The 23,186-nt window shown below is 55.3% G+C and overlaps 12 protein-coding genes across 12 annotated transcripts; 9 read left to right on the top strand and 3 right to left on the bottom strand.

Annotated features, from left to right (window-relative positions):
* Positions 1–2,612: 2,612 nt before the first annotated feature.
* IWZ02DRAFT_386243 (YT521-B-like domain-containing protein) lies at positions 2,613–4,763 on the top strand (the record flags this gene model as incomplete). The annotated part of the gene is made up of 3 exons (XM_066765454.1): positions 2,613–3,434; positions 3,487–4,110; positions 4,167–4,763. 3 exons carry the CDS (start codon positions 2,613–2,615, stop codon positions 4,761–4,763), a joined length of 2,043 nt encoding a protein of 680 aa, XP_066618339.1.
* Positions 4,764–5,962: 1,199 nt separating this feature from the next.
* On the top strand, positions 5,963–7,104 carry IWZ02DRAFT_113879 (uncharacterized protein). Its single transcript, XM_066761407.1, has one exon. It carries the CDS (start codon positions 6,264–6,266, stop codon positions 7,029–7,031), a length of 768 nt encoding a protein of 255 aa, XP_066618338.1. The 5' UTR covers positions 5,963–6,263; the 3' UTR covers positions 7,032–7,104.
* Positions 7,105–7,623: 519 nt separating this feature from the next.
* IWZ02DRAFT_113853 (uncharacterized protein) lies at positions 7,624–8,543 on the bottom strand. Its single transcript, XM_066761406.1, has 3 exons — positions 8,228–8,543; positions 7,988–8,100; positions 7,624–7,925 (listed from the first exon to the last, which is right to left on the bottom strand). Exons 1-3 carry the CDS (start codon positions 8,369–8,371, stop codon positions 7,757–7,759), a joined length of 426 nt encoding a protein of 141 aa, XP_066618337.1. The 5' UTR covers positions 8,372–8,543; the 3' UTR covers positions 7,624–7,756.
* Positions 8,544–8,546: 3 nt separating this feature from the next.
* IWZ02DRAFT_113834 (uncharacterized protein) lies at positions 8,547–9,968 on the top strand. The gene is made up of 3 exons (XM_066761405.1): positions 8,547–8,674; positions 8,727–9,723; positions 9,775–9,968. Exons 1-3 carry the CDS (start codon positions 8,652–8,654, stop codon positions 9,799–9,801), a joined length of 1,047 nt encoding a protein of 348 aa, XP_066618336.1. The 5' UTR covers positions 8,547–8,651; the 3' UTR covers positions 9,802–9,968.
* Positions 9,969–10,390: 422 nt separating this feature from the next.
* On the top strand, positions 10,391–11,110 carry IWZ02DRAFT_437247 (uncharacterized protein; the record flags this gene model as incomplete). The annotated part of the gene is made up of 1 exon (XM_066766599.1): positions 10,391–11,110. One exon carries the CDS (start codon positions 10,391–10,393, stop codon positions 11,108–11,110), a length of 720 nt encoding a protein of 239 aa, XP_066618335.1.
* A 941-nt stretch (positions 11,111–12,051) lies between these two features.
* IWZ02DRAFT_472264 (BEM46 family protein) lies at positions 12,052–13,206 on the bottom strand (the record flags this gene model as incomplete). Its single annotated transcript, XM_066768939.1, has 4 exons — positions 12,052–12,274; positions 12,326–12,451; positions 12,498–13,010; positions 13,115–13,206. The coding sequence occupies 4 exons, from the start codon at positions 13,204–13,206 to the stop codon at positions 12,052–12,054; spliced, it is 954 nt and encodes a 317-aa protein (XP_066618334.1).
* Positions 13,207–13,741: 535 nt separating this feature from the next.
* Positions 13,742–14,661, top strand: IWZ02DRAFT_494668 (putative proteasome component Pre3; the record flags this gene model as incomplete). The annotated part of the gene is made up of 5 exons (XM_066770047.1): positions 13,742–13,769; positions 13,830–13,875; positions 13,929–13,943; positions 14,005–14,280; positions 14,334–14,661. The coding sequence occupies 5 exons, from the start codon at positions 13,742–13,744 to the stop codon at positions 14,659–14,661; spliced, it is 693 nt and encodes a 230-aa protein (XP_066618333.1).
* An 881-nt stretch (positions 14,662–15,542) lies between these two features.
* Positions 15,543–17,590, top strand: IWZ02DRAFT_113728 (cyclin-domain-containing protein). The gene is made up of 3 exons (XM_066761403.1): positions 15,543–15,677; positions 15,857–17,242; positions 17,298–17,590. Exons 2-3 carry the CDS (start codon positions 15,923–15,925, stop codon positions 17,502–17,504), a joined length of 1,527 nt encoding a protein of 508 aa, XP_066618332.1. The 5' UTR covers positions 15,543–15,677; positions 15,857–15,922; the 3' UTR covers positions 17,505–17,590.
* Positions 17,426–18,073, top strand: IWZ02DRAFT_113707 (uncharacterized protein). Its single transcript, XM_066761401.1, has one exon. The coding sequence runs from the start codon at positions 17,573–17,575 to the stop codon at positions 17,972–17,974; it is 402 nt and encodes a 133-aa protein (XP_066618331.1). The 5' UTR covers positions 17,426–17,572; the 3' UTR covers positions 17,975–18,073.
* A 1,239-nt stretch (positions 18,074–19,312) lies between these two features.
* On the top strand, positions 19,313–21,207 carry IWZ02DRAFT_113724 (CaaX prenyl protease-like protein). The gene is made up of 3 exons (XM_066761402.1): positions 19,313–19,591; positions 19,649–20,771; positions 20,822–21,207. The coding sequence occupies exons 1-3, from the start codon at positions 19,571–19,573 to the stop codon at positions 21,052–21,054; spliced, it is 1,377 nt and encodes a 458-aa protein (XP_066618330.1). The 5' UTR covers positions 19,313–19,570; the 3' UTR covers positions 21,055–21,207.
* IWZ02DRAFT_113750 (uncharacterized protein) lies at positions 21,121–22,038 on the bottom strand. Its single transcript, XM_066761404.1, has one exon. It carries the CDS (start codon positions 21,883–21,885, stop codon positions 21,361–21,363), a length of 525 nt encoding a protein of 174 aa, XP_066618329.1. The 5' UTR covers positions 21,886–22,038; the 3' UTR covers positions 21,121–21,360.
* A 32-nt stretch (positions 22,039–22,070) lies between these two features.
* On the top strand, positions 22,071–22,972 carry IWZ02DRAFT_113656 (mitochondrial 54S ribosomal protein bL34m). The gene is made up of 3 exons (XM_066761399.1): positions 22,071–22,249; positions 22,307–22,644; positions 22,708–22,972. The coding sequence occupies exons 1-2, from the start codon at positions 22,134–22,136 to the stop codon at positions 22,614–22,616; spliced, it is 426 nt and encodes a 141-aa protein (XP_066618328.1). The 5' UTR covers positions 22,071–22,133; the 3' UTR covers positions 22,617–22,644; positions 22,708–22,972.
* Positions 22,973–23,186: the final 214 nt, after the last annotated feature.

Below are 23,186 nucleotides of genomic sequence, written 5' to 3'. Positions count from 1 at the left end.
TTGCAGCGGAACGGCATCGAGCTGATTGTTGCTGTGAGATATGCTCACGGATTGTACGCGAGCAGTGGTGCGTATGGTCATGATGGGTTGGGGGAGATTGTTGCGCGTCGAGTGGATGAAGTGGAGGTGGTAAAGGATGTGATAGATGGAGACGCGGACATGACCTGTCTAGTTGAGCTCCCATTTAGGCTAGGCTACAACTATCGATAAGCTGATAGCACTTTCGCCGAGGGCGACGCATCGCGTTGTCACGTGTGTTGGAAAACCCCCAAATCACAATGTTGACTATTAGAAATAGAACCCCTGGCACAATCGCTGGGCTCTAGGAAAATATGTTTAACAATTCAATGAAGATGCACATAGGGAGCAGTTGTCGACTGCTTGTCTGTGGGCGCACTCAAAGCAAAATTTCCTTCATTGCCACAGGTGCATCGAGGGCCGGCGTTTCTTTTGGCGCATACTCTTCGGGTTTTTTTGTTTTATAGGTAAACACGAAAGAGGTTTTTGATCAGGCACTTGAACAAAATTGGGTTGTCAGATTGATGAGCTCAAACGGTTCCGCATCAGGCTGCCACAATTTAGACGCTTGACGTTGAATTGGAAGGCTTGACAATTTGCGCAAACACAGCTCGGGACAATGCCTCGAAGGTTTAGGTCAAAGCCGGCGCAAAGCTACGCAAAAGGCGGCTGACAGACCAGAGCATGAGCAACACGGATAGTTTCCGCCGTGCCGGTACGCACAATGCCGCTGAGGCTGACCTAGGGAGCTCGTGGCTCGGGTCGGCAGTTGAGTGGAGGGGATAGCTCCGGAATGGAAATTGGTCTCTTTCAGAGGGATTCCCGCAGACGGCGAGTCGGCGACGTAAGACAGGAGGACATGGACTAGGCCTTGGTCTAATGGGGTAGCGCAGGCGCAGAAGCCGAGATGGTCCAGGCTGTTCTAGAAGTAGTCAAGGTAGACGTTAGGTTGTCGCTGGGCGGGCACGTGTGCGGGCGCATGTCGATTGGACAGAGAACTACCTGAGTACGGCACCTTACCGCAACAATGAAAGGAACCTACATGGGCAGGCAGGGGACGAGACGGTCGTGGGTGACGTAAGGTGCTCGTATAGGTAAGGTACCTTGTATGCGCGTACGGTACCTAAGGAATCGGTCGGATGGGTGAAGCAACTGAAGAGGCGAGTGGCGGTGCACGCGCCACGTCGAGCGAAGAGCAAGAGAGAACGGAAGCTTCGAAAAAAAAAAAAAAAAAAATTAAAATTGAGAAATTCCAAAAAATTACCTTCTCCGGCCTACTCACACGCCACATGAAGCGAGAGCCGGAGTCACGCCCGGCCAAAGCGAAACGGTCGGTCGTCAGGCGTTGGCGTGCGCCGCCCCGTCGCCACACTTTTCCAGAGCAACCGAAGTAAGTGAACCTGGGCGAGCTGATGGCCGGGCCTGCACAACACAAGGACAAGGACAAGGACAAGGACAAGAACAAGGGAGCAGGGGGCCTGTGGCGACAGACAAAGCTTCTTTGGCGACGCGACTCTTTTTCTTTCCTGTCATTGTCCATCACCCACCATCGCCGGCCGAGAGGGCATTCGAGGCGGCCGGTCGGTCCAGTGTGCAGTGGTCTGGGCTGGCTTCTGGGACCGGCGCCGACTACCTAGCATCAACCGCATCTCGCATCCTTCCCGTCGGCTTGGACCATTACCTCATGATACCATGCATGGAAACATCCATCCATCCCATCGATATGCACGGCACGGCGGGCGCAGCCGGCATAAGATACAGTTACCCTGTGTCCATCCATTCCTCGGCTTCAACAAGAACCTGGGCAGCCCAAGACCAAGCGTCGTCGTACCTTCATGTCGCCACCACAAGCCAAAAAAAAAAAAAAAAAAAAAAAAAGCTCACGTTTTGAATGTCTAACTATTCTCATAAGCAGCCGCTCCACCTGTTCCCCAGTCCGAGCCCACAAGTCCGTCCGTCCGTCCGCCTCCTCCTCCACCTGTCTCCCTCCCCCCCCCCCCCCCCCCCCCCCCTTCGCCCCCGTCGACCATTATTGCTTGCCCTCTCGCCAAGGCATTTGATCCGCCTTGCCAGCCTCAGGGACCGTCAGGGAACCCCCTCCCAAAAAAAAAAGGTCACGACTGACGAACCGTCACCTCGCTCGCTTCCACCACTCCTTGACCGCAACTTGCCCTTCCTTTGCCTACTAGATCCTCCTGCCCCCTCCCTCTCTCCATTGATCTTCTTCGACCCGCTGCCCAGCTCTCGACCCTCATGCTTCCTGCTTCCCGGTGACGCTGAGCATGCGCCTTTTTTGTTGATCTTGCCCACTTCGCCTATCCCCTGCCGCCCCGTCCGATTTTTTTCTGTTCTATCTTTACCCATCCACTCATTTGATCAACAAACCGATTGGCATAGTGCCAAAAAATACCATCCTTTCCCCTCCACCTTCAACTGTCGCCCCTTGACTGGCTCTACCAGACGGTAAATAAAAACCAAAAAAAAAAAAAAAGGTGCGTGGTTCGCAAACACTGCTGTATTTTCTTTCCTTCACTAACACCATTTCCGCATTTGTTCAGCACTGGCTCCCGTCGCCGGTCACTCTGGAGAAACAAATGGGCGATGCATCCAACGAGAGCGGCATCCCGCCCTCAGCTTCCCTCGAGGACACCACCAAGGATGAGGCACATCGACCTACCGAACTCAGACCGGAAAATCCAACCAACGATACGCCATCCGATCCCCTTCCGTCAGCAAACAATCCGTCTTTGCAGGCCCAGTACGAAGCAGCGCCGCCTCCAAACCGCCCCGTAGAGTCGCAGCGTACTTCGCAGCAGCCAGTTCCTTATGCCTACCACGCGCCTCCGATGCATGGCCAAAACCCCTCGGCCTTCAACATGGGGGCCGTGAGTGGAGCTCTTCCCGACTACAACCCCAGCATGCCTGGCCAGGGTACTCTACAACCCCAGCACCAGGCTCAGCGCGGATTTGCTGGGCCCTCTGGATCCCCAATTGTATATCAGTATCCTCAGATGCCTCATTATCCCGGGCATGCGACTGTGGCCTACCCCTCTCAAGCTTCCTACGGCACTGGCTACGCACCCACTCAGTACGGCTCGTACCCTTCTTACGCTCCCAATCCCCAGCGTAACATTGGACCAGGCCAGATGCAGCCATACAATCCCTATCTCCAGTCCCAGCAATACATGTATTATTCTACTCCTTACCCAGCCCAATCTCCCATGACTCAGGCACCCATTGCTTATGGCTCTCAGCGCATGGATAGCGATTCGAGGAGAGACAGCTTCCACACTGCGTCGGGGCCAGGAGCCGCGGGAAGAGACCCTAGCATGATGGCGGCTAACTTTGTCGGCATGGGGGGCAATCCGATGGCTCAGGCCATGGGCGGCGACTATGGTCCAAATGTGCCCATGCCCGTTGGCGGAATGCCAGGTGAGATTAACCGCCAAGTATTGCGCCCTTGAGAAGCTGAACCAGCAAATAGGTCCTCCCAGAAGCAGTTCTGACGCCGGTCTTGGCTCTCTCCCTCGCGGACCACCTCGAAAACCGAGACAGTCAGGCCATGCGCTGTGGGTGGGAAATCTCCCGCCGGGCACTACCGTGACCGACCTCAAAGACCACTTTTCCCGCGAAGCCACAAAGGACATTGAGAGCCTGTTTCTCATTTCGAAGAGCAACTGCGCATTTGTAAACTACCGGACTGAGGCATCGTGCACCGCCGCCATGCATAGATTCCATGACTCTCGGTTTCATGGGGTCCGGCTGGTTTGTAGACTGCGCCGAAGTGCAACGCCCGCGTCAGGGGTACCCACAGGTCCTTTGGCCATGGCGCAGCCTCGACCTCCGAGTTCCTCGCCGCCTCAGCTGGCGGTACCCCAACCACCGTCTTCGATCTCAGAAGGGACAGAGGGAGAGGCGCCAAGCGTCTCGGCCCCTGAAGAAACTCCGCCGACGGAAGAGAAGCCGGCCAAGGTGCACGAAAAGTTCTTCATTGTCAAGAGTCTGACGTTGCAGGACCTGGAGCTAAGTGTTCGGAACGGAATTTGGGCGACTCAAACGCACAACGAAGAGGCTCTTAACAAGGCTTACGAGGTGATTTTTGTCTTTCCATGTTGACCGAACTCTTCCGTTGCGCTAACGTTTGGCAGTCTGCGGAAAATGTCTACTTGATCTTCTCGGCGAACAAGTCGGGGGAGTATTTTGGATACGCACGCATGGCATCACCAATTACGGACGAAGGCATTGAGCTTGTCAGCTCGGCGAACGAATCCCAGGCACCCGAGGCAGTTGACACGCCAAAATCCATCATGACACCGGCGACGGAGTGGGCACCCAAGGGACGCATAATAGACGACTCGGCACGCGGGACGATATTCTGGGAGGCTGATATATCTGACGACGAGGAAGAGTCTGAGAAGCCGGAGCGACGCACGACCGACAGCCCGGACGCGGCAGCCGACGCGGCCAAGATGGCGCAGACCTGGGGCAAGCCGTTCAAGGTCGAGTGGATTTCGACAAACCGGCTGCCCTTCTACCGCACGCGCGGACTGCGGAACCCGTGGAACGCCAATAGAGAGGTCAAGATTGCGCGCGACGGCACCGAGCTGGAGACGAGCGTCGGCAAACGGCTGGTGCAAATGTTTCATAGATTGGGGCCTGCGACTGTTGGACCTCCGGCCACAATGCCTCTGATGCAGATGCAGATGCCCAGTCAGACAGGCGGGCTCCAGGTGCGACCGTTTTGAGCGCTCGCCTCCCCTCACATCTGAGACGGGTCAGCCCTTTTTTCAAATCTTGCAGCATCCTGCATCGTGTTTGGCGCAGTCTCGTCGTACTGGCATATTCGTCCCAATTCGATCAGTATACCTCGAATGAGGTAAGTCTATCCATCCTGTTTGCTTCAGGCCCCGGACGCTGCTTGGTTGTTATTATTATTGATGTCCGGGCACAAAGCAAAAAGGTCACGAGCGAGCGAGCGAGCCGGCAGTTGCCTTGCGCTGGCGCCTAGTCCATGTAACGTATGTCAGTACGGAACTAGTCTATTTTCTAAGTCGAACCTCTTTTTTTTATTTTTATTTTTTTTTTCAAATCTTTCCTTCAATCGCTATCATTGCCGCCGTCGTCGTCTGAGTCCGTCGATTCTCCCATATGAGAATGCCGCGTGCTTGGGGAAGCACAACGTTCCTGTTATCCAGTGACTCAGGACGGGCCCTCCCGTGTCTGCCTGTCGGTCGTTCCTCAAAGGTCTAGACGCAGCCGGACGTGCGTCTAGACGGTCGAGCAAACGCAACGACGTTTTTTCAATTTATTTTTGCTTTATCCAATACTTTTCGTCTTTGCAGGCGTGTTATCCACGCTCTAGATTCTGCTACTACCGCTGCTGCTGCTGCTGCTGAGCCACCTCCGGCTGGACGAGCAAGCCCCCCTTTCCATGCCACCGAGAATCGGGAGCCCCAAATTGGCTGGCCAGCAAATAGTGATGGGACACGGATACCAGCGGGCCACGGCCAACGAAAAAATTAGGGTCCCCACTCGGGCGACGAAAAAGCCAAATGGCCGGAGACAAGAGCCGCAGCCGGAGGGACCGGCTTGAACAGTCGGTCAGTGTGCGTAGGTACCTACCCTCAAACGGCACCGCCACCATCCAAAGTGTCCACGTATGAAAACGCACAGCAGCAGCAAAGCGAAGCAGAACCACTTGCTGGAAATTTGATTTTGTGGACTCGGTGGGAGGGGCCGGGGCGAGCGATGAGTGGCACTGGGGGTCAGGGCCTGACGAAGTGGCGGCGCGGCGCCTCACTTTTTTTTTTTGCTCTCGCAAAGGAGAACGGCAGCCAGTCAGCCAGCGCAAGGACGAACGGTGGCCTAAACGGCCCGCTGGTCTGCACTCGTTGGGCTCTCATCTGTTGTCTCTCTGGGTTGGATGCGCACAGTGCGCCCTTGCGCCTCTTGTCTACCCTGGGTGTTGGCTTGTTTGTACACTGCTCGCTCGCTTGCCTGCCCGGACGACAGAAAGGACCCTGCCGAGTGGATGCATTGCTAATGCTGAGCGTCGGGTCTGACCGAGGCGAGGCATGGTCGGCACGGCACCGAATATGCACTGTACCATTGTCAAGAGCTAGGGTCGACAACTACCCGGTTGGATTGCGCAAGGCGACGTGACGTGCGTGTCTTGTCTCGAATGAAGTGAGGTTTCCGCAGGAGCATTCGTTTGTCTGTCTGTCTATGTACAGGAATCGAACGACATGTTTCCCATTGTCGAGGCACAAGGCCAGACGCTGACGCAGTCTGGTTTTTTTTCCTTTCTTTTTTTTCTTTCTTTCCTATCCATCAACGATGTCCCAAGACGAGACAGTTGGACAACGGTTGCTGCCCCCCGAGCGCCACATCAGCCGACGAGCGACGTAGCTAGCAGCCAGCATGCGTGTGGCATGACGGGGCGGCAGGCGTGTAACGCGGCGGTTCTAGACGGCGGCAGCATCCCAGCGGGGCGGGCACGAGGTTGCAGGCTGTACGACCTGCAGTCAACGGCGAGGGGGGCAAAAAACACTGGATGGCTGACAGCCACAGGCCCCTGTTTGATGATTCAATTGAACTGCTGCCTGCGAGTGGCGCATGTAGGTAGCAATGGCAGAGTTTTGGGACAGATGGCCCGACAAGCCGGGCAAAGATTGGGTGGTGGAGTGAGTCGACGACGGAGAGGAAGTGAAGATGATGTGCGGTCAGAGTTGCAAGTGTGGCGTTGTCAGGGTGTCAGGGTCAAGTCAAGCAGTTGGTTGAGGCTGGCGTGTGGATCCCGAGGCAGGGCCGACGGGTGGCCTCGTTGCGGGGCGCAGACGGGACTGGACACAAGAAAACCTTTGTCACTACTTCAGGCACTGACGGACACGACACGGAGCAAGTCCCGACCACTCGCCCGACATGGTGAAAATCAACAATCCCATGTGAAAGCGCATGGGCAGGGGCCAGCGCCGCCTCTGTTCGGTTCCTCCATCCATCCATCCATCCCCTGAGCCCCAGACCCGACGGCTACGGGTACTACTGTACGGTACACAACCCTCCCTCCCTCCCTCCCTCCCTCCCTCCCTCGCACACTTGCCCTCAAACCCGCGCTTCCGTCCGTCCGGATACATTCTGCACCACCGAACCGACCGACTCTTTCGCTCTTCCTTCTCATTCTCTGCTGCACCTTGGATCGATTCAATGCTCTGGAGCACGGGTGGCCCGGCGGCTGCTGCTCCGCCATCGCCTTCCACGTCCAGTTGGGACTCGCAGATGGATGCAAGGCTGCCCAAACGAAATGCCGTTGCGATCAACCTGCCGAGTCGGTCAATCAATGCCTCTTGCAAACAACGCCTCGTAAAAGTCTGGAGACGCGCCACCGTTCCCCCCCAAAAGCACAGACGCTGTCGACGCTGCAAACACACTCTCTATTCCTTCTGACATTTTTCACCCTGCATACATGCAATTGACCAGGGACCTGGGAACATTCATCAACATGATGGGATGCGGTGGGGCGTCGATCTGCCAAAGGCAAACCAAGGCGCCTGCATGTGTCCCTCCCCTGCCGTTCCTTGCCCCACATGTCGGTTGGATGCTTGAACGCCTGATTGACAAAGGATTCGTGTTGCCCACCGCAAATCTGCATAATCTCGACCGGTGGTGATCGTTGGCCGCGCCCGCCCGCACCCGAACCGAACCCATCCACCGAACCCTCCATTTGTCATCGTCGCTTTGATCAATTGAGGTCCACGATCTTGTCATCCATCACCACCAGAAATTCGGTGACGCGCGCATCGTATTCTGTCTCGAGTCTTTTGACGCTCTTCTCGATGCGTCGCTCGATTTCGTCCCGCTTCTTGAGGAGCTCAATGAGCCTGTAAACCTGTTGCTTTTGCCTTGCCTGCCTGGTCAGGTTTGTTAGAATCGTGAGCCGCACGCGCAAAGCCACCAATTTCGCCTCATTTACCTTTGCTTTTCGTGCTCAACGATGGTTGCCTTGATGTCGTTGCTGACTTTTTGAGCACGCTTGGCATAGTCGTTTTGAAGCGCCTGGCGTTTGGCTTGCTTGCGCTTCTTGGACTATTTTCATTTTGGTAAGTACGGACCACGAGCAAGCATTCGATGTCGCCCATGCGGTTAGTGACGGTGGGATCAACGGAATCACGCGTTGAAAGAAGCAAGATCCCAAGTCCAACATTGGGCTTACATCATTGAGCATCTTGTCCATGAGGAGCATGATGTCTGGCGACTCTAACGCCTGCGAGTCTGCTCGAGATCGAGCCTCAGGTCGCGTGCTGTCAGGCGAGAGTCGCTGTTGCACGTGCTTGGCGCCAGACCGGCGTTCAGACATGATGAAGGACGGAGAGGCGATCAATGAGTCGTCACAATAGGGAGCTGATGTAGAGTTTTCTTGCCATCACAAGCAACTGTGTCGCGACGCGGAGAGCGACGGTGGGACGCGTCGGAGACAAAAAGTGGCCGGAGGCGGGGTTACAGTTAGTCCGTCGCTAGCGCAGGCCGATCCCGTTCTGCCCTGGGCAGGTGCGTGTGTTGCGGCCAAAATTTTGGTTCTCCGCATCTTTTGATCTTTAATTCCACCGCCTCTCAGCAGCGCTGTGTTTTTGGTCGTCATGGGTCTGGCAGCGCCAAAAAAGTGAGTGATCCAGCTGTCAGGAGGCTAACATCGTGGCTGACTCCAATTCAAGCCGCTTCAAGATTTCGGCCGACCCGAACAACACCACTTGGAGCAAGAATACCGACCGCTTCGGCCACAAGATTCTCACCAAGCAAGGATGGAACCCGGGAGAGTTCCTCGGTGCCAAAGATGCCAACCACTCTGACCACTACACCGCCGCCAACGCTTCGCATATCCGTGTCAAGATCAAGGACGACACGCTGGGGCTCGGCAGGAAAAAGGGCGGCGCTGAAAACGACAACTTTGGGTTGAGCTTGTTCCAGGGAGTCTTGGGCCGCTTGAATGGAAAGAGCGACGCGGAGCTCAAGACCGAATCGGACGCGCGCAAGAGATTGGAATCCAAGCTGTACGGGGGCACCGGCTTGCACTTTGTCTTCGGCGGCTACCTGGTCGGCGACAAGATTGAGGACTTGAAAAAGAATGAGGCCGCTGCCGACAAGACTTCCAAATCGCAAGCTAGCAGCAGTCCGAGCGATGAGAGCAAGCCCGAAAAGAAGCGCAAGCGATCGGGCGACGACGAGGAAGCTCCCAAGCTGAAAAAGAAGAAGAGAAAGTCTGATCTCAAGGCCGACTACTCTGCAACTTCCAGCCCGGATGATAGCGAGGGGGAGTCGAAGAAGAAGTCCAAGTCCAAAAAATCGAAAAAGGCAAAGTCCAAGGACAAGGCGCAGTCGTCTGAGAGCGAAGACGCGTCGGCAGCGGAGAGAAAGGACAAGGACAAGGATGACAAAAAGGCAAGAAAAGAGGCCAAGAAGGCGCAAAAGGCCGAGAGGCGAGCAAAGAAGGAAGCCAGGAGATTGAAGAAGGAGAAGCGCAAGCAGGAAAAGGCCAAGAAGGAGGAAGATTCGGATAGCAGCTCGTCTTCAGAGTCAGAAGCCGATGCGCCAGCGACGGAGTCGGACGCAAAGACAGGGGGACCAGCGTTTGCTGGCAACCGCCTGGCAGTTCGTCAGCGGTACATACGGCAAAAGAAGATGGCGTCCATGGATACGCAGGCACTTAAAGAGGTGAGTACCAGTAGCCCAGTGCTTTTGAGTATGACATGCTGACTCGGGCAGATCTTCATGGTCAAAAGTCAGGCATAGCCGGCCGAGGGGTCGCACATTGCACAGCGAGGCGTTGGTGGTCAAATCTTTTTCTTTGCAATTTCACGATACCTGTTACCGCGGTACAGATTATGGCAACCTTTCTTGGTGTTTACTGGTCAATCGAACACGTTCAAAGTCAACGCATCTATTCCTGCCGCTCTCTTTGTCTGCTCGTGAACTATTCACCTTTCTCTCCACACTTCTTTGAGTGGGCGAGACTCGGCATGTGCCAACTCTAGGGACAAGCGCCTTTGTCCCTTGTTTCCCCCTCTGTTCAGTAAACAATGTCTGCTCGTTTCTATACACTAAAGCGCTCTTGGCAGCCATTATATGTACCCCGCCGGTCTCCACACGACCATTCCTGTCTCCAGTCCAACCAACTCAACCCCTTTTCCCGACCTCATCACGCATACTGAACCCGTTCTCGCAGTGCGAGAGCTTCTTCAGCTGTTGAGTTGTGTCTCCACCAAGCCTTCGACCGCTCACCCACCCAAGACCCTGAACCTCTCGACCAACGACGCATCAGCTGTAGAGATTGAAACCTGCCTCAACAAGACGTCACTACAGTAGAAGAACGACTGCAAAAATGGTAAGCCCGCAGCAATCACAGTCTAGCTCACAGTCTGCAGCCAAGCGCCGTCGCCTCTCCCTCTCCGACTTGATGTACATCAGCACGTCACTTGCGCGGCAAGGTCTAGCTCCCGGCGGCGGCGGCGTCGTCGTCGTCGTCACAAAGGCCGACAACGACGAGCCTTGCTCCTCGAAATGCACCGACTCGTCGTCGAAAGCGGACGCAAACGCAAAAGTCGATGCCAAGTCCAAACCCAAGACCAAACCCTCGAAATCCAAGAAGAAACCCAAGGACAACAACATCAACAACAACAACAACAACAACAACAAGCAGCCCAAAGGTAAGAAGAAAAGCAGCAACCGCCACCGCCTCACCAAGAAGCAAAAGCAAAAGCAAAAGGCGATCACAAACGCAGATACAACCACCCTGAATCCTTCTTCTTTTTTTTCTTCTTCTTCTCCTTCTTCTTCCTCCTCCTCCCCTTCTCCCCCTTCCCCCACGGCAACCCACGCAACCGCCATCCCAGCACCAGTCCAGCAGCTGCTGGTGCGCGAGTACGACGGGCGCGACTTTTGCGGGTCCGCCGACGCGCTGGCCGCGTGGATGAACGCGCGCTGGGCCAAGACGGGGTACAGCGTTGTATCTGAGGCCGTGGCGGGCGTGCTGCGTGCTGCTGGGAGGTGCGGCGTTGTCGTTGGTGGTGGGGATAGGCTGGGCGGTGTTTTTGTGAGATGAGTAAGAAAGAAAGGTCGGGCGTGGCAGGCAGGTAAGAATGCAGGCAAGGTAAGCTCGTGAGAGAGAAGACGTCAGGCAAGAAGAGGTGGAGTGGGCGCAGGTAAGTGAGTTCAAATCATTTAGAGTCTTCTGATAGGAGTCCGTTCTGCAATAGCAGACGAGGAGAAGTAATAGATTCCGAGCCAGCAGAGCTGGCCTGGCCGTGGCTGTCTGACTGACTGACCTGAACAACCTCCCATGATTCGAGTGAATTAAATGACGGCTTTTGATCCACCTTCGCGCCAGTTGATTGGGAGATAGGGGAACCCCAGTGACCGTTCAAAAAATAAGTAGGAAACCTCATCTTCGCCAGTCCAGGAAGGAAGCGAACGCCCCCTCCGCCACTCCTGATGTATTGAAATTTTGCTTCGGGTATCTTTTCCATTGTATTGTCTGTTTCCTGCTCGCAGCCTGCGAGACTTGGATGAAAGGAATCCCTCGCATTCAGCAAACTGCTTCCTCCGCGTCTTCTCGTCGTGCCTGAACAAGTAGAGAAGGAAAAGGCTCGCTCGGCGACGCCTGCCCGGGCCGGGTTGCACTCTCGTCACCCAATGGAGTCTTGCTCTACTTCCTGGAATATTTCGTTTTGTTTCCATCTAATCGTAGGACACAACGGCCCTCACGCGCAAGGGTACGCACATCCTCTTGCATCTTGCAAACAAGACGTGGTGGTTGCGGTCGATCCATATGGTATCGAGTTGTGATAGGAGAAGATCTTCGCTGAAGATCGGAATCAGGAGAGCAGCCGATTCTTCCCGTGGCGCAGCTTGGAGCCAGCGAGGCCAAGACGGCGGATCCGCATCTCTTTGGTTTTTTGGCGTGTCTGATTGTGCTGATGGAATATGCGCACAGCGCCCAGTGATGGAATATGAACAACGAAGTCGATGGACGGATATTAGAAATTAGCTTTGCTTGTCCTTCTTGCCAGCGTCTTGTTTTGCGGTGGCACTCGGGCTCTTTGGCGGGCCCAGATCACGGTTGATGACTTGACTTCGCAAAAATTCTTCAATGTACTCAAAGTACAGCGGCTCGGCCACTGTATCATTGTGGCCTCCATTGGCGAATTCGCGCCACACTTTGCCTCTCGATACGCAAATGTCGAACAACTTGGACATGTGCGATGGCCTAGTCAACAGGTCAGCAAGGAGACAATACTCCGAATTTCCAGCAACTCACGGAATCATCTCGTCCTTCAACCCACTCATGAACAGAATGGGAATGTTCTGAATCTGCGGAAGCACATCCTCGCTCGGCCATGTTTGATGACATAGAGGTGCAAGAAACTTGGCAGGAGGGAAGGCGCTGATCTCGTTAGCTCCGTCAACGTTGGCGTTGCGGCAGTGTGTACCTTGGAATAAGCTTCTTGATGCTCAGGAACGTGTTTTCCAGAACCATGCCGGCGATGTCACCATCCTTTTGGTTTTTTGCAGCCAACCCAATGCTCACAGCTCCTCCAAGACTTTGGCCGTAGAGAATGATTTTGGTTCCGCGCAGCTCGGCGCGCTCTCGAATGTAATCCAGACCCGTCTGGGCGTCGATTGTTAAGCCCTTTTCGTTTGGAGTGCCAGTGGAAAGGCCGTAGCCGCGGTACTGCAGCATCAAGACGTTGCAACCCAATTCGTGCTCAAGGATTTTGGCAATGGGCAATCTGTATCCAATGTTGCCCGCGTTGCCATGGAACATGAGGATAGTGATGTTGCGGGCATACTGCTTGTTCGAGGGACGAATGAAAAAGGCACTGAGCGACTCTCCGTCCGGGGTCGGTATCATGAGCTCTTCGAAGTCGGTGATGCCAAACTGGGTAGGCCGGGGAACGTCAGTCCGGGCGCCTGGGGGAATGTTGCGGGGGTATATGATTTCGCTAAGGTGGAGCAGTGGTCAGTGGATTTGTTTTGTGTAGTGAGCACAGGGCGAAACATGAGTCTCGTGAATTGGAAACAATGGCGCAAGCGGGAAAGGACCCACTTCTGCTTGAAGTACAGAAGGCCACTGAGCAGCGTTGCGATGCCCGTCGAGGCGAGGACAGGGTAGCGCAGGTAGGAGATGAACGAGTCCATGATGGAGAGCGAGTCAGACTGGATGTGATTGGAGCAGGCGGTCGACTGAGAGCTGGTGGTCGGAGACAAGTGCGAAGACGCGGACGACGACGACGACGACGACGAGTGGAAGAGGGACCGGGGAAACTTCATGAAGGTGGGCGAGAGGAATGCGGGAGCGGAGGGCGGGAAGGCAGGGAAGGGAAGGTCAAGACAGAGACATGGATAGACTGTGTTTTTGGGTAGAGCCCGGGGCGGACGGTGAGGGCTGCGAGTAGTGGGACGATGCTTCAGGAGGTTGAGGGAATGCAGATCAATCTTGCGGCGCGGAAATAATAGAAACGGGACCGAAGCGCCAAGACCCAGACTGGACGGCGTTTGATGGTGGACGCGTGCGAGCGTCGTGCCTGGTCCAAGCTACACCTCTACCTCAGCAGCTCGCCAGCTACAATACCCATCCCCATCCATCACCGCCCAGCGCCCACCACCCCCGACCCGACCCTCTGCTCCCATCTACGACCTCTGTGACTCTAACCTCTCCAACGACTCTGCCAACATGTTTCCCACAAGCACGGGCGCGCTGGGTGAAGGCATGTCCCTCTGCCTACCTTGCCGTTCAAGCTCGCAAGCTAACATGGCGTCAGATGGCATCCACCTGGACATGAACCACCTCAAGAAAGGCGAGGTCAAGTGAGTACCCTTCCCTGCATCCTCTGAAAGCTCGCGACTAACCTCGACATCAGCCTCGGAACCTCCATGTACGTCCCCAGCTCAAAACATGCACGCAGCTGCCCCGTCCCATGAGCTCACAAAATCCAGCATGGCAATCAACTTCAAGGACGGCGTCATCCTCGGAGCCGACAGTCGGACCACGACGGGCGCATACATTGCCAACCGCGTCACGGACAAGCTCACGCAGGTGCACGACACAATATGGTGCTGCCGCTCAGGCTCGGCGGCCGACACGCAGGCCGTGGCCGACATTGTCCAATACTATCTTGGAATGTATGAGATCATGAACAACGAGCGCCCAATGACGCAGACGGCCGCTGCGCTTTTCCAGGAGATTTGCTACGACAACAAGGACATGCTCAGGTGGGTTTGATCAAGGCACGGCAAGCAGAAAGTGGATGCTGACCCAAGTGCAGCGCGGGCATCATTGTCGCTGGCTACGACGAACGCCACGGCGGACAGGTGTACTCGATTCCGCTCGGAGGATCGCTGCACAAGCAGGCGTACGCGATTGGAGGCTCAGGCTCGACGTACATTTACGGATTCTGCGATGCAAACTGGAAGGAGGGCATGACGGAGGAAGAGGGCGTGGCCTTTGTCAAGAGCTCGCTGCGGGAAGCCATCAAGTGGGATGGAAGCTCTGGTGGTGTGATTCGCATGGTGGTGCTGACGGGCAAGGGCGCGGTGCGGCATTTGTATTTGCCGGACCAAAACTACGAGGGGCCTGGACCGAACAAAGCCTAAGGTGGTTGAGAGCGGCGGCGGACTATAGGGAAGGCAAATAGGGCAAGAAAGCATTCCAATGTAGTGCGTGCTTGACAGCGAGTGACGGCATCGGTAGGGCAGGGTAGGTATGATGGTTGACATGGGGGGGGGGGGGGGGGGGGGGGGGGGGGGGGGCTCTGGCGTCATGGGCCAGGGTCTAGTCTGAGGTGGTCTCGGACTGGGCTGTGGCGCCACGGCGCCTGGAGATGGGAGACGCCGTTGCGCGCGAAAAACCGGAGCAGGCTGGAGGGAGGCCAGGCCGCAGCTGACTGACTCTCGAAGCGCCGGCGAGGGATGCAGAGGGGGGAGGGTGATGCGGGATAAACAACAAAAAGTGTCCGGCCGACTTAAACGAGGGAATTGTAGAAAAAGAGAGTGTTTGTCTGTCTGTCTGTCTGTCCGTCTCTATCAGCGTCAGCGGGGCCAAGGCTTCCTTGCCGCCCGGCGTAGGTATCTTAGCTGTGCTGTGGTACGGTACTGGCTGGCTGGCTGGCTGGCAGTGATCGGCCGACTCAGGTCGATGATGATGATGATGATGATGATGATGATGGTATGGTGAATGAGATTCGAGCGACGCGACAACTGGAACAAAAAAGAGGCGCCGCCCACATACATCATCACTTCGACAGCGACGAAGAACCCGACGACTATTCGCCATCGCGCCGAATATCGTACCGCACCGCACCGTACCGCACTCACACTGTACCAGCCAACAGAACCTTACCTTGGCGGTTTAGGCCAGGCGTGCCCCCGACGACGCGGCTCCCTGGATCCCTCCCCATCCATCCCACGCTGCACGCACGCACGCACGCACGTCTTCGGCCGCCCTCTTGCTTCCATCCATTCCCTTTCTCCTGTCTGTCTCGTCTCCCGTCGTCCGTCGTCCGTCATCCGTCGTCCTTTGGCTCCTCCGCCTCCACCAAGCCCATCCGCAGCCCACCGCCTCCCCCCCCCGGTCCTGGTGTCGCGTCTCTTGTTTTCTGCCTTTGCTAGAGGTGAGCGTGCCCCGTCGCTTTGGCCTTTCCGTTGTCTCCACCCGTCGCTCGCGCAATCCACTCAAACACCCCCCCTGCATCGTCCAAAGCGCTGACCGCTCCTCTCTCCCACACACCACACTCCATCATCCCCACCGAGCGTTCTCGATTGTCGCTGTTAACACTTTGTTCGCCGTCAGGTCCCAAGGCCTCGTCCCTCTCGTCTTTTACTGCGCCACAGACCACAACGACCCGAGCGCGCTGGTATGGGATCCATCGTGATCAGCGACGTGGTCAACCACTTCCCTCAGCCCTTCAATAACATGTTCGGTGCAAGCTCGCACCAGCAACACGACTCTTCTCAATCGCAGAGATCGACCTCTGCCAGACCACAACACTCCCTTCACGCCGACCAAAATACCTCATCCGCCTTGCCCCGCGCCTCTCAGCCCATCGACACGCCTATGGCCGACGTCGTTCCACACGCTCCTGCACCTTCTACTGCATCCGACCACCTCTTGCAACAGCAACATCGCGCTTCGGCTGCTCACCCTGGCTTGACGCCCCAAGGCCCAGGCGCCGCCCAGGCGCCCTCGCAACCCCCGCCCAGTCCGCGCTTCAAACCTCAATCCTCTGAAAGGACACTCATCCAGCCTGGTCCCAGCAGCTCCTCCTCCATTGCAAAGTCCGCCGTCTCCAATTCCAGCTCCTCCTCTGTCCAAGCCTCGCCTCAATCCCTCCAATCCATTGCCGGGCCCGCGCTGCCACCTCCTCACCGAATAAAAGTCAAGAGCCTCTCCCACATTCAAAGTTTTGCCAATGATGAGTCGAGTCCGTTTTCGCAAACACGTGCGGCCAGGCGCGCCCGTCAGAACCCCAATGACATCGGGCCGCAATACGAAATTAGCGAAATGCCCGTCTCCGACATAATAGAAATGGTGGCAGGCTTGTTGACCAAAATCACCACCACCAACGACAGGCAGCATGAGCACCTGCATCGCCAGATTCCTCCGCCCGAAGGCACCTCGGGCCTCAGCCAGCAGACGACCAGCGTCCTCGCCTTTCACGGCAAGAATGTGCCCACAATCTCCATCCTCAGCTACCTCACCCGCATCCACAAGTACTGCCCCACCACATACGAAGTCTTTCTCAGCTTGCTCGTCTACTTTGACCGCATGACCGAGCGCGTCAACTCTGGCCTCATTCAGAGCATGCGTCAGGCCAATCAGCAATCACTCGAGCGCTCTGGCGGCTCCTGCGACGCCAGTCGAAAAAGCTCCGTCTCCATGTCCGGCGCGAATCTCGGCACCTCGTCGCCTGGCCGGCCGGATCAAGTCCAAGCCGCAACACCACCTCCATCAGGATCTCTGGGCAAGCCGCCAAAGCCTGGCGATCCTGCCTTGAAGGAAGAGCAACCCCCCTCGCCTCCGCAACACATGGACCCTCTCTTGGAATGCGATCCATACAGCCTCTCCCAGTTCTTTGTTGTTGATAGCTTCAACATTCACCGGTTGGTTATTGCAGGAGTCACTTGCGCGAGCAAATTCTTTTCAGACATCTTCTACACCAACTCTCGATACGCAAAGGTAACATTCGCCCTGAAGAGCGCATTGCATAGATAATAAGCTGACGCATGTACAGGTCGGCGGGTTGCCCTTGGTCGAGCTCAACCACCTCGAACTGCAATTCCTCCTTCTCAACGACTTTCGCCTGGCGGTACCGCTCGAGGAAATGGAAGCATACGGGACCATGCTGGTCGAATTCTACGGGCGCGAAGTGGTTGCGCAACAGCAACAGCCGCACGGAGGCCGGTCGCTTGGTGGAGCGCAGGCTGGCGTGTCTGCTTGAGGCTGCTTAAGATGTGACGTTAGTGTGCGGGGTTCTTCCCCTACGCATCGCATTACGAAGGCTGGTCCATGCACAAGCTTTGGAGCTACCGCGGGCTTACCGATGGAGGGAGTGTCGAAAGCCGCTTGCTCTCTTGTTTTTCCACAAAGGCATCAAGCATTTGCACTTTTGTTCAGACTTGGCCGTCTCCCAAAGTCCTTTTAGATAAGGTCTTTTCTTCTCCTTGTTCTTCCAGAGTTGCCGTTATAGATTCTTGTCCCTTCAACGCCTCGTGCTGTTTGGCAGAGGATGCCGGGAGCGGCTTCTTTCTCGTTTTCTCAAGGATCATCGCAGGGTCCCTTTTTTCAACTATACCCATCCTGATCCGCCTATCGGCTCCCAAGATTGCAAACTTTTCCCTTTTTGTCTGGTGCTGTTCGTTTGGTCACTTTTTTTCCTTTCCAATATCAACTTTGAACTTGTTTTCCTAGGATTGCTTTGTTTGGCGACATGACAATCGGTTTAGCTGGCTTAGGTGGAACGGGCAAGGTATAATGTCTTTCGCTTATTGACACGGAGTAACGAGCCTCCTGTTGTTCTAGAGCTGATCAGGATTTCTTTTTTTCCCCGGGCGCATTCAAATGTAGGCAATCATGCACCTCCTCCGTTTGGGCTTTGTTTCTTTCTTCTCAACGGCTTCCAATTTTCCTTGACACGTCTGTCGTAGTACGGCTCGGTGGGGTTGAATTGCATCGACTTGTTTGTTTCGTTTCCGGAAAAAGAAAATGGAAACTCCCAAAAAAGAGCCGCTTCATCATCGTGAGTGTGAAAGTTGCAAGCATTTCCCAGACTCGGTTCAATGCTGCCATGGAAAACCGGGTTCGGGACATGTGGTAACAAGGGAAGAGATTGGCTAGCTGACACGACAATGCTGGCCCACGTTTCACCATTGAGGACCTCGTCGCATCCTGTTCCAAACGTGATTGGGCATGGCGTCTATCAGAAGTGCTATCCATGAAGTGTATTTTATAGTCGAGTAATTCACGGTGCGCGCGGGGAAAGCATCTACAGCCATCGTGTTGCACTCATTCAAGATGTTTTCATCTGCAACAGCTTGAGGTTGGATTGTGCAGAGAAAGGTATGTCTGATTCATAGTTGTACGTTGGAAGACGTTCTCCGAGAAGACTAAATTTCTAGCGACGCTGCGCTGGAATCATTGAAACTCCAAAACCCACGTCTTCAAAGCGCTCTTAGACCGCGAGCATTCTCCGTTGAAAAGATGGCTTCGTCAATGCTTCAGCCAGCAATTTTCAATGTACAAGATTGATTTTCGTCGTAGCGGATTGGAGCGTTGTCTATGATAGCTGTCATCATTCACCATCAACACACCATGACTGGTACCACGCGACCATTTCATGCGAACGCCCACGACTCAACACCGTGCACAGAGTGTTCGCTTTTCCCCTCGAGGATTGCCAGCCTGCGCCAAATTCAACACCAAGCCTTTCGATTGCACTGGAGACAGGACTACTTTCACCAGCAACACCGCGTTGCTCGATGCAGTCGAACGCGATGATCGCCACAACCCTTGAGATGAAGTCTCTTTAAAGTTTGAGTAGCTAAAAGTCTTCGCGCAGGGGTAGATGCGATAGCTAGCGCTCGACTCGGTTTTTGCCTTTTGGTGGTTGACGGATGGAAGTGTGGTGCTCGGAAGAGGTGGCCGCTCGCGGCGTCGAGATGGGCAGTGCTCGATGTCAAAGTTGTTGCGAACACCGCATCTTTTTTACGCTCTGGATTCTGCTTGACGTCGGTCGCAAAGACTTCAATATCAAGTTTCAATACTTACTTCGTATCATGTCTTACCAGGTCGTGTTCCTGTCCCTTTTGAATTGTAGGGTCTGGCAATGACTAGTCTAGATCAGCCTTATAGTGGTAGCGCATTATCTCTGACTCGCGCGCGCCCGGCCATCCGATGCATGGTTCGCGCGGCTGAGAAGCGTAAGGTGTGTCCTCTTCAAGCTGGTGACGTTAGAAGTCCACTTCCGCCTACGTGACCTCCCACTTCAAACCTCAACTTACCTCCAAAATGATCCAGGCGTTGCTCCAGGTCAGTCTTGCCGGTGCCGTGTCTTCCGTCCCTCCCCCCGCTGATAGCCAAATGTAGCGCCTGGCGCATTTCTTGGACCGCCCGTTCTTCCCGTGGAAGAAGCTCGTCATTGGATTCTCCCTCGGCCGCTTCGTCCTCGAAAACTGGCTCCTCTTCCGGCAGTACGGCGTTTACCAGCGAACGATTCGTCCCAAGGCTCTGGAATACGAAGTGGATCAGGCAACGTTCGACAACAGTCAAGCCTACGGCCGCGCCAAAGCGCGCTACAGCTTCGTCTCGTCCATCTTTGGTGAACTCAAGAACCTCTTTACGCTCCAGTACAACCTGTACCCGCAAGTATGGGCTGTGACTGGCGCGCTCGTCGCCCGCTACGCCCCGTCCTTCTTGTCTGGAGAAATCGGCCACTCGCTGCTCTTCTTCTACGCCTTCAGCCTGCTTGACACCGTCTTTGACTTGCCGTTCTCATACTACCATCACTTTGTACTTGAAGAAAAATTTGGCTTCAACAAGCTCACTATGAAGCTTTGGATCACGGACATGCTCAAGGGACAGGCATTGAGCGTTGCGTTTGGCGTCCCCATTCTGAGCGCCTTCTTGGCCATCATACAGAAGACTGGCACCAACTTCTTCTACTACATTTGGATGTTCATGTTAGCCGTTCAGATCTCTGCAATCACCATCTACCCCATCCTGATCGTCCCTCTGTTCAACAAGCTGTCTCCCCTGCAACCTGGTCCCCTGAAGGAAGCTGTCGAGGCCCTCGCCGCCAAGCTCAAATTCCCCCTTACCGAGCTTCAGGTCATGGACGGCAGCACGCGTAGCAAGCACAGCAACGCCTACTTCACCGGTCTGCCCTGGAAGAAGAAGATTGTCATCTACGACACGCTTCTGGAGAAGAGCACCAACGAGGAGGTCGTCGCTGTCTTAGCACACGAACTCGGACACTGGAAGATGGGCCACACGACCAAGCTCCTCGGCATAAGCCAGTTCCACTTGTTCTACATCTTTGCGCTCTTCTCCGTCTTCATCAACAACAACTCGCTCTACGAGTCTTTTGGATTTCACAACGAGCGCCCCATCTTGATTGGTTTCATGCTCTTCAACGAGGTTCTGGGCCCTACGGACTCCATCATCAAGCTGTTGATGAACATTCTGACGCGCAAATTTGAATATGAGGCTGGTAAGTTATTTGGCATCCCTCTAACTCTATCAATCTAATCCAAAATACAGATGCTTTTGCTCTGAGACAAGGCTACTCCCAAGAGCTCGCCGCTTCCTTGATCAAGCTCCAGGTCCAGAACCTCTCGGCCATGGATGCTGACTGGATGTACTCGAGCTACCACTACTCGCACCCGATCCTGACGGAAAGGTTGAAGGCCATTGGGTACAAGGGCGAAAAGGGCAAGGTCTCGAAGGATCAAGACGATGAAAAGGCGGCAAAGGCTGCTGATCGTGAGTTGTAGATTCGCCTTGGATGGTTCCCCTGTGCTGGTCTTGGAAAAGTATATAGACCTCGGGGCCTGTATTTCGTCCAACCCTCCTTAATCCCTTCACGATGAGCAGCTGTATGAAAATGTTAGTTTATCGTCTGCAAGCGAGGGACTGTCTAAGATTGAGAACTCACCCATTGTGGGAAAATTCTCAAAACTTGACCGGTCACCTAGACGCGAGACCCATTGACGCCAATACCATAGCCAAATAAAAGTTCAGGCCCAATCATTTTCCGGTCCTGCGCCTTAGCTCCAATTTTATGTTGATCAAAAGTTGTACTATGCGTCCGCCTTTTGCCTTTTCTTCTGCTCTTTCTCTCGCTTAAGCTGCCGCTCGCGCTCCTTCTTGGCCTTCTTGCGTGCTTCCTTGTCGACCTTGCTCGAGTCTTCAACTGCAACCTCTGGGACTTCGGTGCCGTCGGCGACAAAAGTAGTTGTTCCGGGGTCATCGACCGCACCCTGCTCCTTCTCCCACTCGTCTCTATCCTGACCCTCCGCCGGCGCTCCTGCAGTCGTATTTGCGGCACCGTCGATGTCCATCATCGTGAAGTCCTCCGGGTCGTCGGGCTTGAGGACCTCGCCCTTCAGGCCCGCGTCGACGCGCCGCAGGTTGTGTAGAATGATGCCGCCCTGCGGACCGCCGGCGGCGGCGAATTGCACACCAGCCGTGCTCAGTAAGGCGTCCGGGTGCATTCGAGGCTCGAGTTCGGATTCTTGGAGGTAGTTTGCGAGGGCCTGCTGGGCCTCTTCGGTCGAAATGGGCTTGTTGGCCAGGACGAACTGGGGTGGATATGAGTGGCGCATGTTGGCGTGTTCGATATACCGGGGCCTTGTTGCGACGAGGGTAGCTGCGTGTCGTGAATGGTAAGTTGCGATCGTTCCCTCTCGTGGGCGACGAGACAAGCGCTGTAAAAATTCTGCCACCGCCTTGGTACTGGCCGGCTTTCGAGCTGCGGCGTGCCAACTGCGCTCGCTTTCTAACCATTCGATCGACATCTTCCTCTGGCTCGCCAATCCCAAGTTGCCGGCCTGGAATTGTCAACAGGCCCAGCATGCAGTGCTTCCGTTGCTTAGGAGCGCTTGCGCGCGCCCCTACGCGGCCTGCTTTCGCGCAGCTCTCCGCAGCATCATCAGCAGCGTCACGACCCAGCTTTTCGGCGGCCCAGCAGTGAGTGCGACGGCAGGCTGGTGATTGAGGGAGAGAGAAGGCTAATTGGGATGCCAGAGCGCGCTCCATCTCCATAATCTCGCTGCGCCGACCCCAGATTCTCTCAGCAACGGCCACCAGCATCCCTCAATCCACACCAACGTCCGCGGCCGTTGCAGCACCAGAGACGCCAGACGTCATGCCCAAGCTCTCGACTCACCCTGCTGTGCTTGCGACCCAGGTCCGCTGTGGCCCCAGAGACACGTACAACCCTTCCAATATCAAGCGTAAGCGGAAACATGGATTTTTGAGCAGGATACGCACCCGGAAGGGCCGCAAGATGCTTGCAAGGCGCAAGGCCAAGGGCAGGACGAACATGAGTCACTAGATTTTGAAGGTGTTCAGGTATGAGCATGGTCTGGAGAGGACGATCCTTGGGCTGAGCAATTGGCTGTAAGGCTAATGCTCTTCGGAGGCAGATGCAAGATATGACGGGAAAGCAAGCGGCTTTACAGGAGAAGGACAACAGGCTCGTTTGAACAAGAGGGGATTCCTTTTCGACTCTGGAGAATGCTTGTCGTATGGGTTCGTTTGCTGCAAAGAAGCAGCAGTTTCTAGACGTACCATGGTTCAATTGTCCCAACATGATCGGATTCGGTAGTAAGGAGGAGAGGTGCATCGCGCATAATTGATGCAGTTGTAGCATTTCACATGGACTGGAATGATTGGCACCGACCCCCTTGTGTTTCCTATTGGTGGGGAGCATTGAGCGCCCAGCGGGGCTGAGAGCGGCGCATCACCCGGAGCGTCTCCAGATGTCAGCTCCTTCTCTGCGACATCCACACGCACCCCCGCTCGCTCTCCTGCTTCGCGCTCGACGCCTGACGAAGCTTGACCCAACAAACCATGACCTGAGCAGCTTCACATCGGCCCACCAACCTCACCAACCCACCACCAT

Source organism: Phyllosticta citriasiana (genome assembly GCF_038021145.1).
Source record: "Phyllosticta citriasiana strain CBS 120426 chromosome Unknown IWZ02scaffold_18, whole genome shotgun sequence".
In the NCBI taxonomy this organism is placed as follows: domain Eukaryota; kingdom Fungi; phylum Ascomycota; class Dothideomycetes; order Botryosphaeriales; family Phyllostictaceae; genus Phyllosticta; species Phyllosticta citriasiana.
This window is presented reverse-complemented; position numbering and strand designations above follow the sequence as displayed.

What these genes read in the sequence shown, in the direction of transcription:
- IWZ02DRAFT_113724 (XM_066761402.1), top strand. Translation starts at nt 19,571, where the DNA reads ATGATCCAGGCGTTGCTCCAG. An exon ending in TGATCCAGGCGTTGCTCCAG is followed by an intron (nt 19,592 to 19,648) that starts GTCAGTCTTGCC and finishes AGCCAAATGTAG; the next exon opens with CGCCTGGCGCATTTCTTGGA. An exon ending in CAAATTTGAATATGAGGCTG is followed by an intron (nt 20,772 to 20,821) that starts GTAAGTTATTTG and finishes TCCAAAATACAG; the next exon opens with ATGCTTTTGCTCTGAGACAA.
- IWZ02DRAFT_113853 (XM_066761406.1), bottom strand. Translation starts at nt 8,371, where the DNA reads ATGTCTGAACGCCGGTCTGGCGCCAAGCACGTGCAACAGCGACTCTCG. An exon ending in TGGACAAGATGCTCAATGAT is followed by an intron (nt 8,101 to 8,227) that starts GTAAGCCCAATG and finishes AAATGAAAATAG; the next exon opens with TCCAAGAAGCGCAAGCAAGC. An exon ending in GTTGAGCACGAAAAGCAAAG is followed by an intron (nt 7,926 to 7,987) that starts GTAAATGAGGCG and finishes AAACCTGACCAG; the next exon opens with GCAGGCAAGGCAAAAGCAAC.
- IWZ02DRAFT_113656 (XM_066761399.1), top strand. Translation starts at nt 22,134, where the DNA reads ATGCAGTGCTTCCGTTGCTTAGGAGCGCTTGCGCGCGCCCCTACGCGG. An exon ending in AGCTTTTCGGCGGCCCAGCA is followed by an intron (nt 22,250 to 22,306) that starts GTGAGTGCGACG and finishes TTGGGATGCCAG; the next exon opens with AGCGCGCTCCATCTCCATAA.
- IWZ02DRAFT_113707 (XM_066761401.1), top strand. Translation starts at nt 17,573, where the DNA reads ATGCACAAGCTTTGGAGCTACCGCGGGCTTACCGATGGAGGGAGTGTC.
- IWZ02DRAFT_113750 (XM_066761404.1), bottom strand. Translation starts at nt 21,885, where the DNA reads ATGCGCCACTCATATCCACCCCAGTTCGTCCTGGCCAACAAGCCCATT.
- IWZ02DRAFT_113728 (XM_066761403.1), top strand. Translation starts at nt 15,923, where the DNA reads ATGGGATCCATCGTGATCAGCGACGTGGTCAACCACTTCCCTCAGCCC. An exon ending in CCAACTCTCGATACGCAAAG is followed by an intron (nt 17,243 to 17,297) that starts GTAACATTCGCC and finishes ACGCATGTACAG; the next exon opens with GTCGGCGGGTTGCCCTTGGT.
- IWZ02DRAFT_113879 (XM_066761407.1), top strand. Translation starts at nt 6,264, where the DNA reads ATGTTTCCCATTGTCGAGGCACAAGGCCAGACGCTGACGCAGTCTGGT.
- IWZ02DRAFT_113834 (XM_066761405.1), top strand. Translation starts at nt 8,652, where the DNA reads ATGGGTCTGGCAGCGCCAAAAAA. An exon ending in GGTCTGGCAGCGCCAAAAAA is followed by an intron (nt 8,675 to 8,726) that starts GTGAGTGATCCA and finishes CTCCAATTCAAG; the next exon opens with CCGCTTCAAGATTTCGGCCG. An exon ending in ATACGCAGGCACTTAAAGAG is followed by an intron (nt 9,724 to 9,774) that starts GTGAGTACCAGT and finishes TGACTCGGGCAG; the next exon opens with ATCTTCATGGTCAAAAGTCA.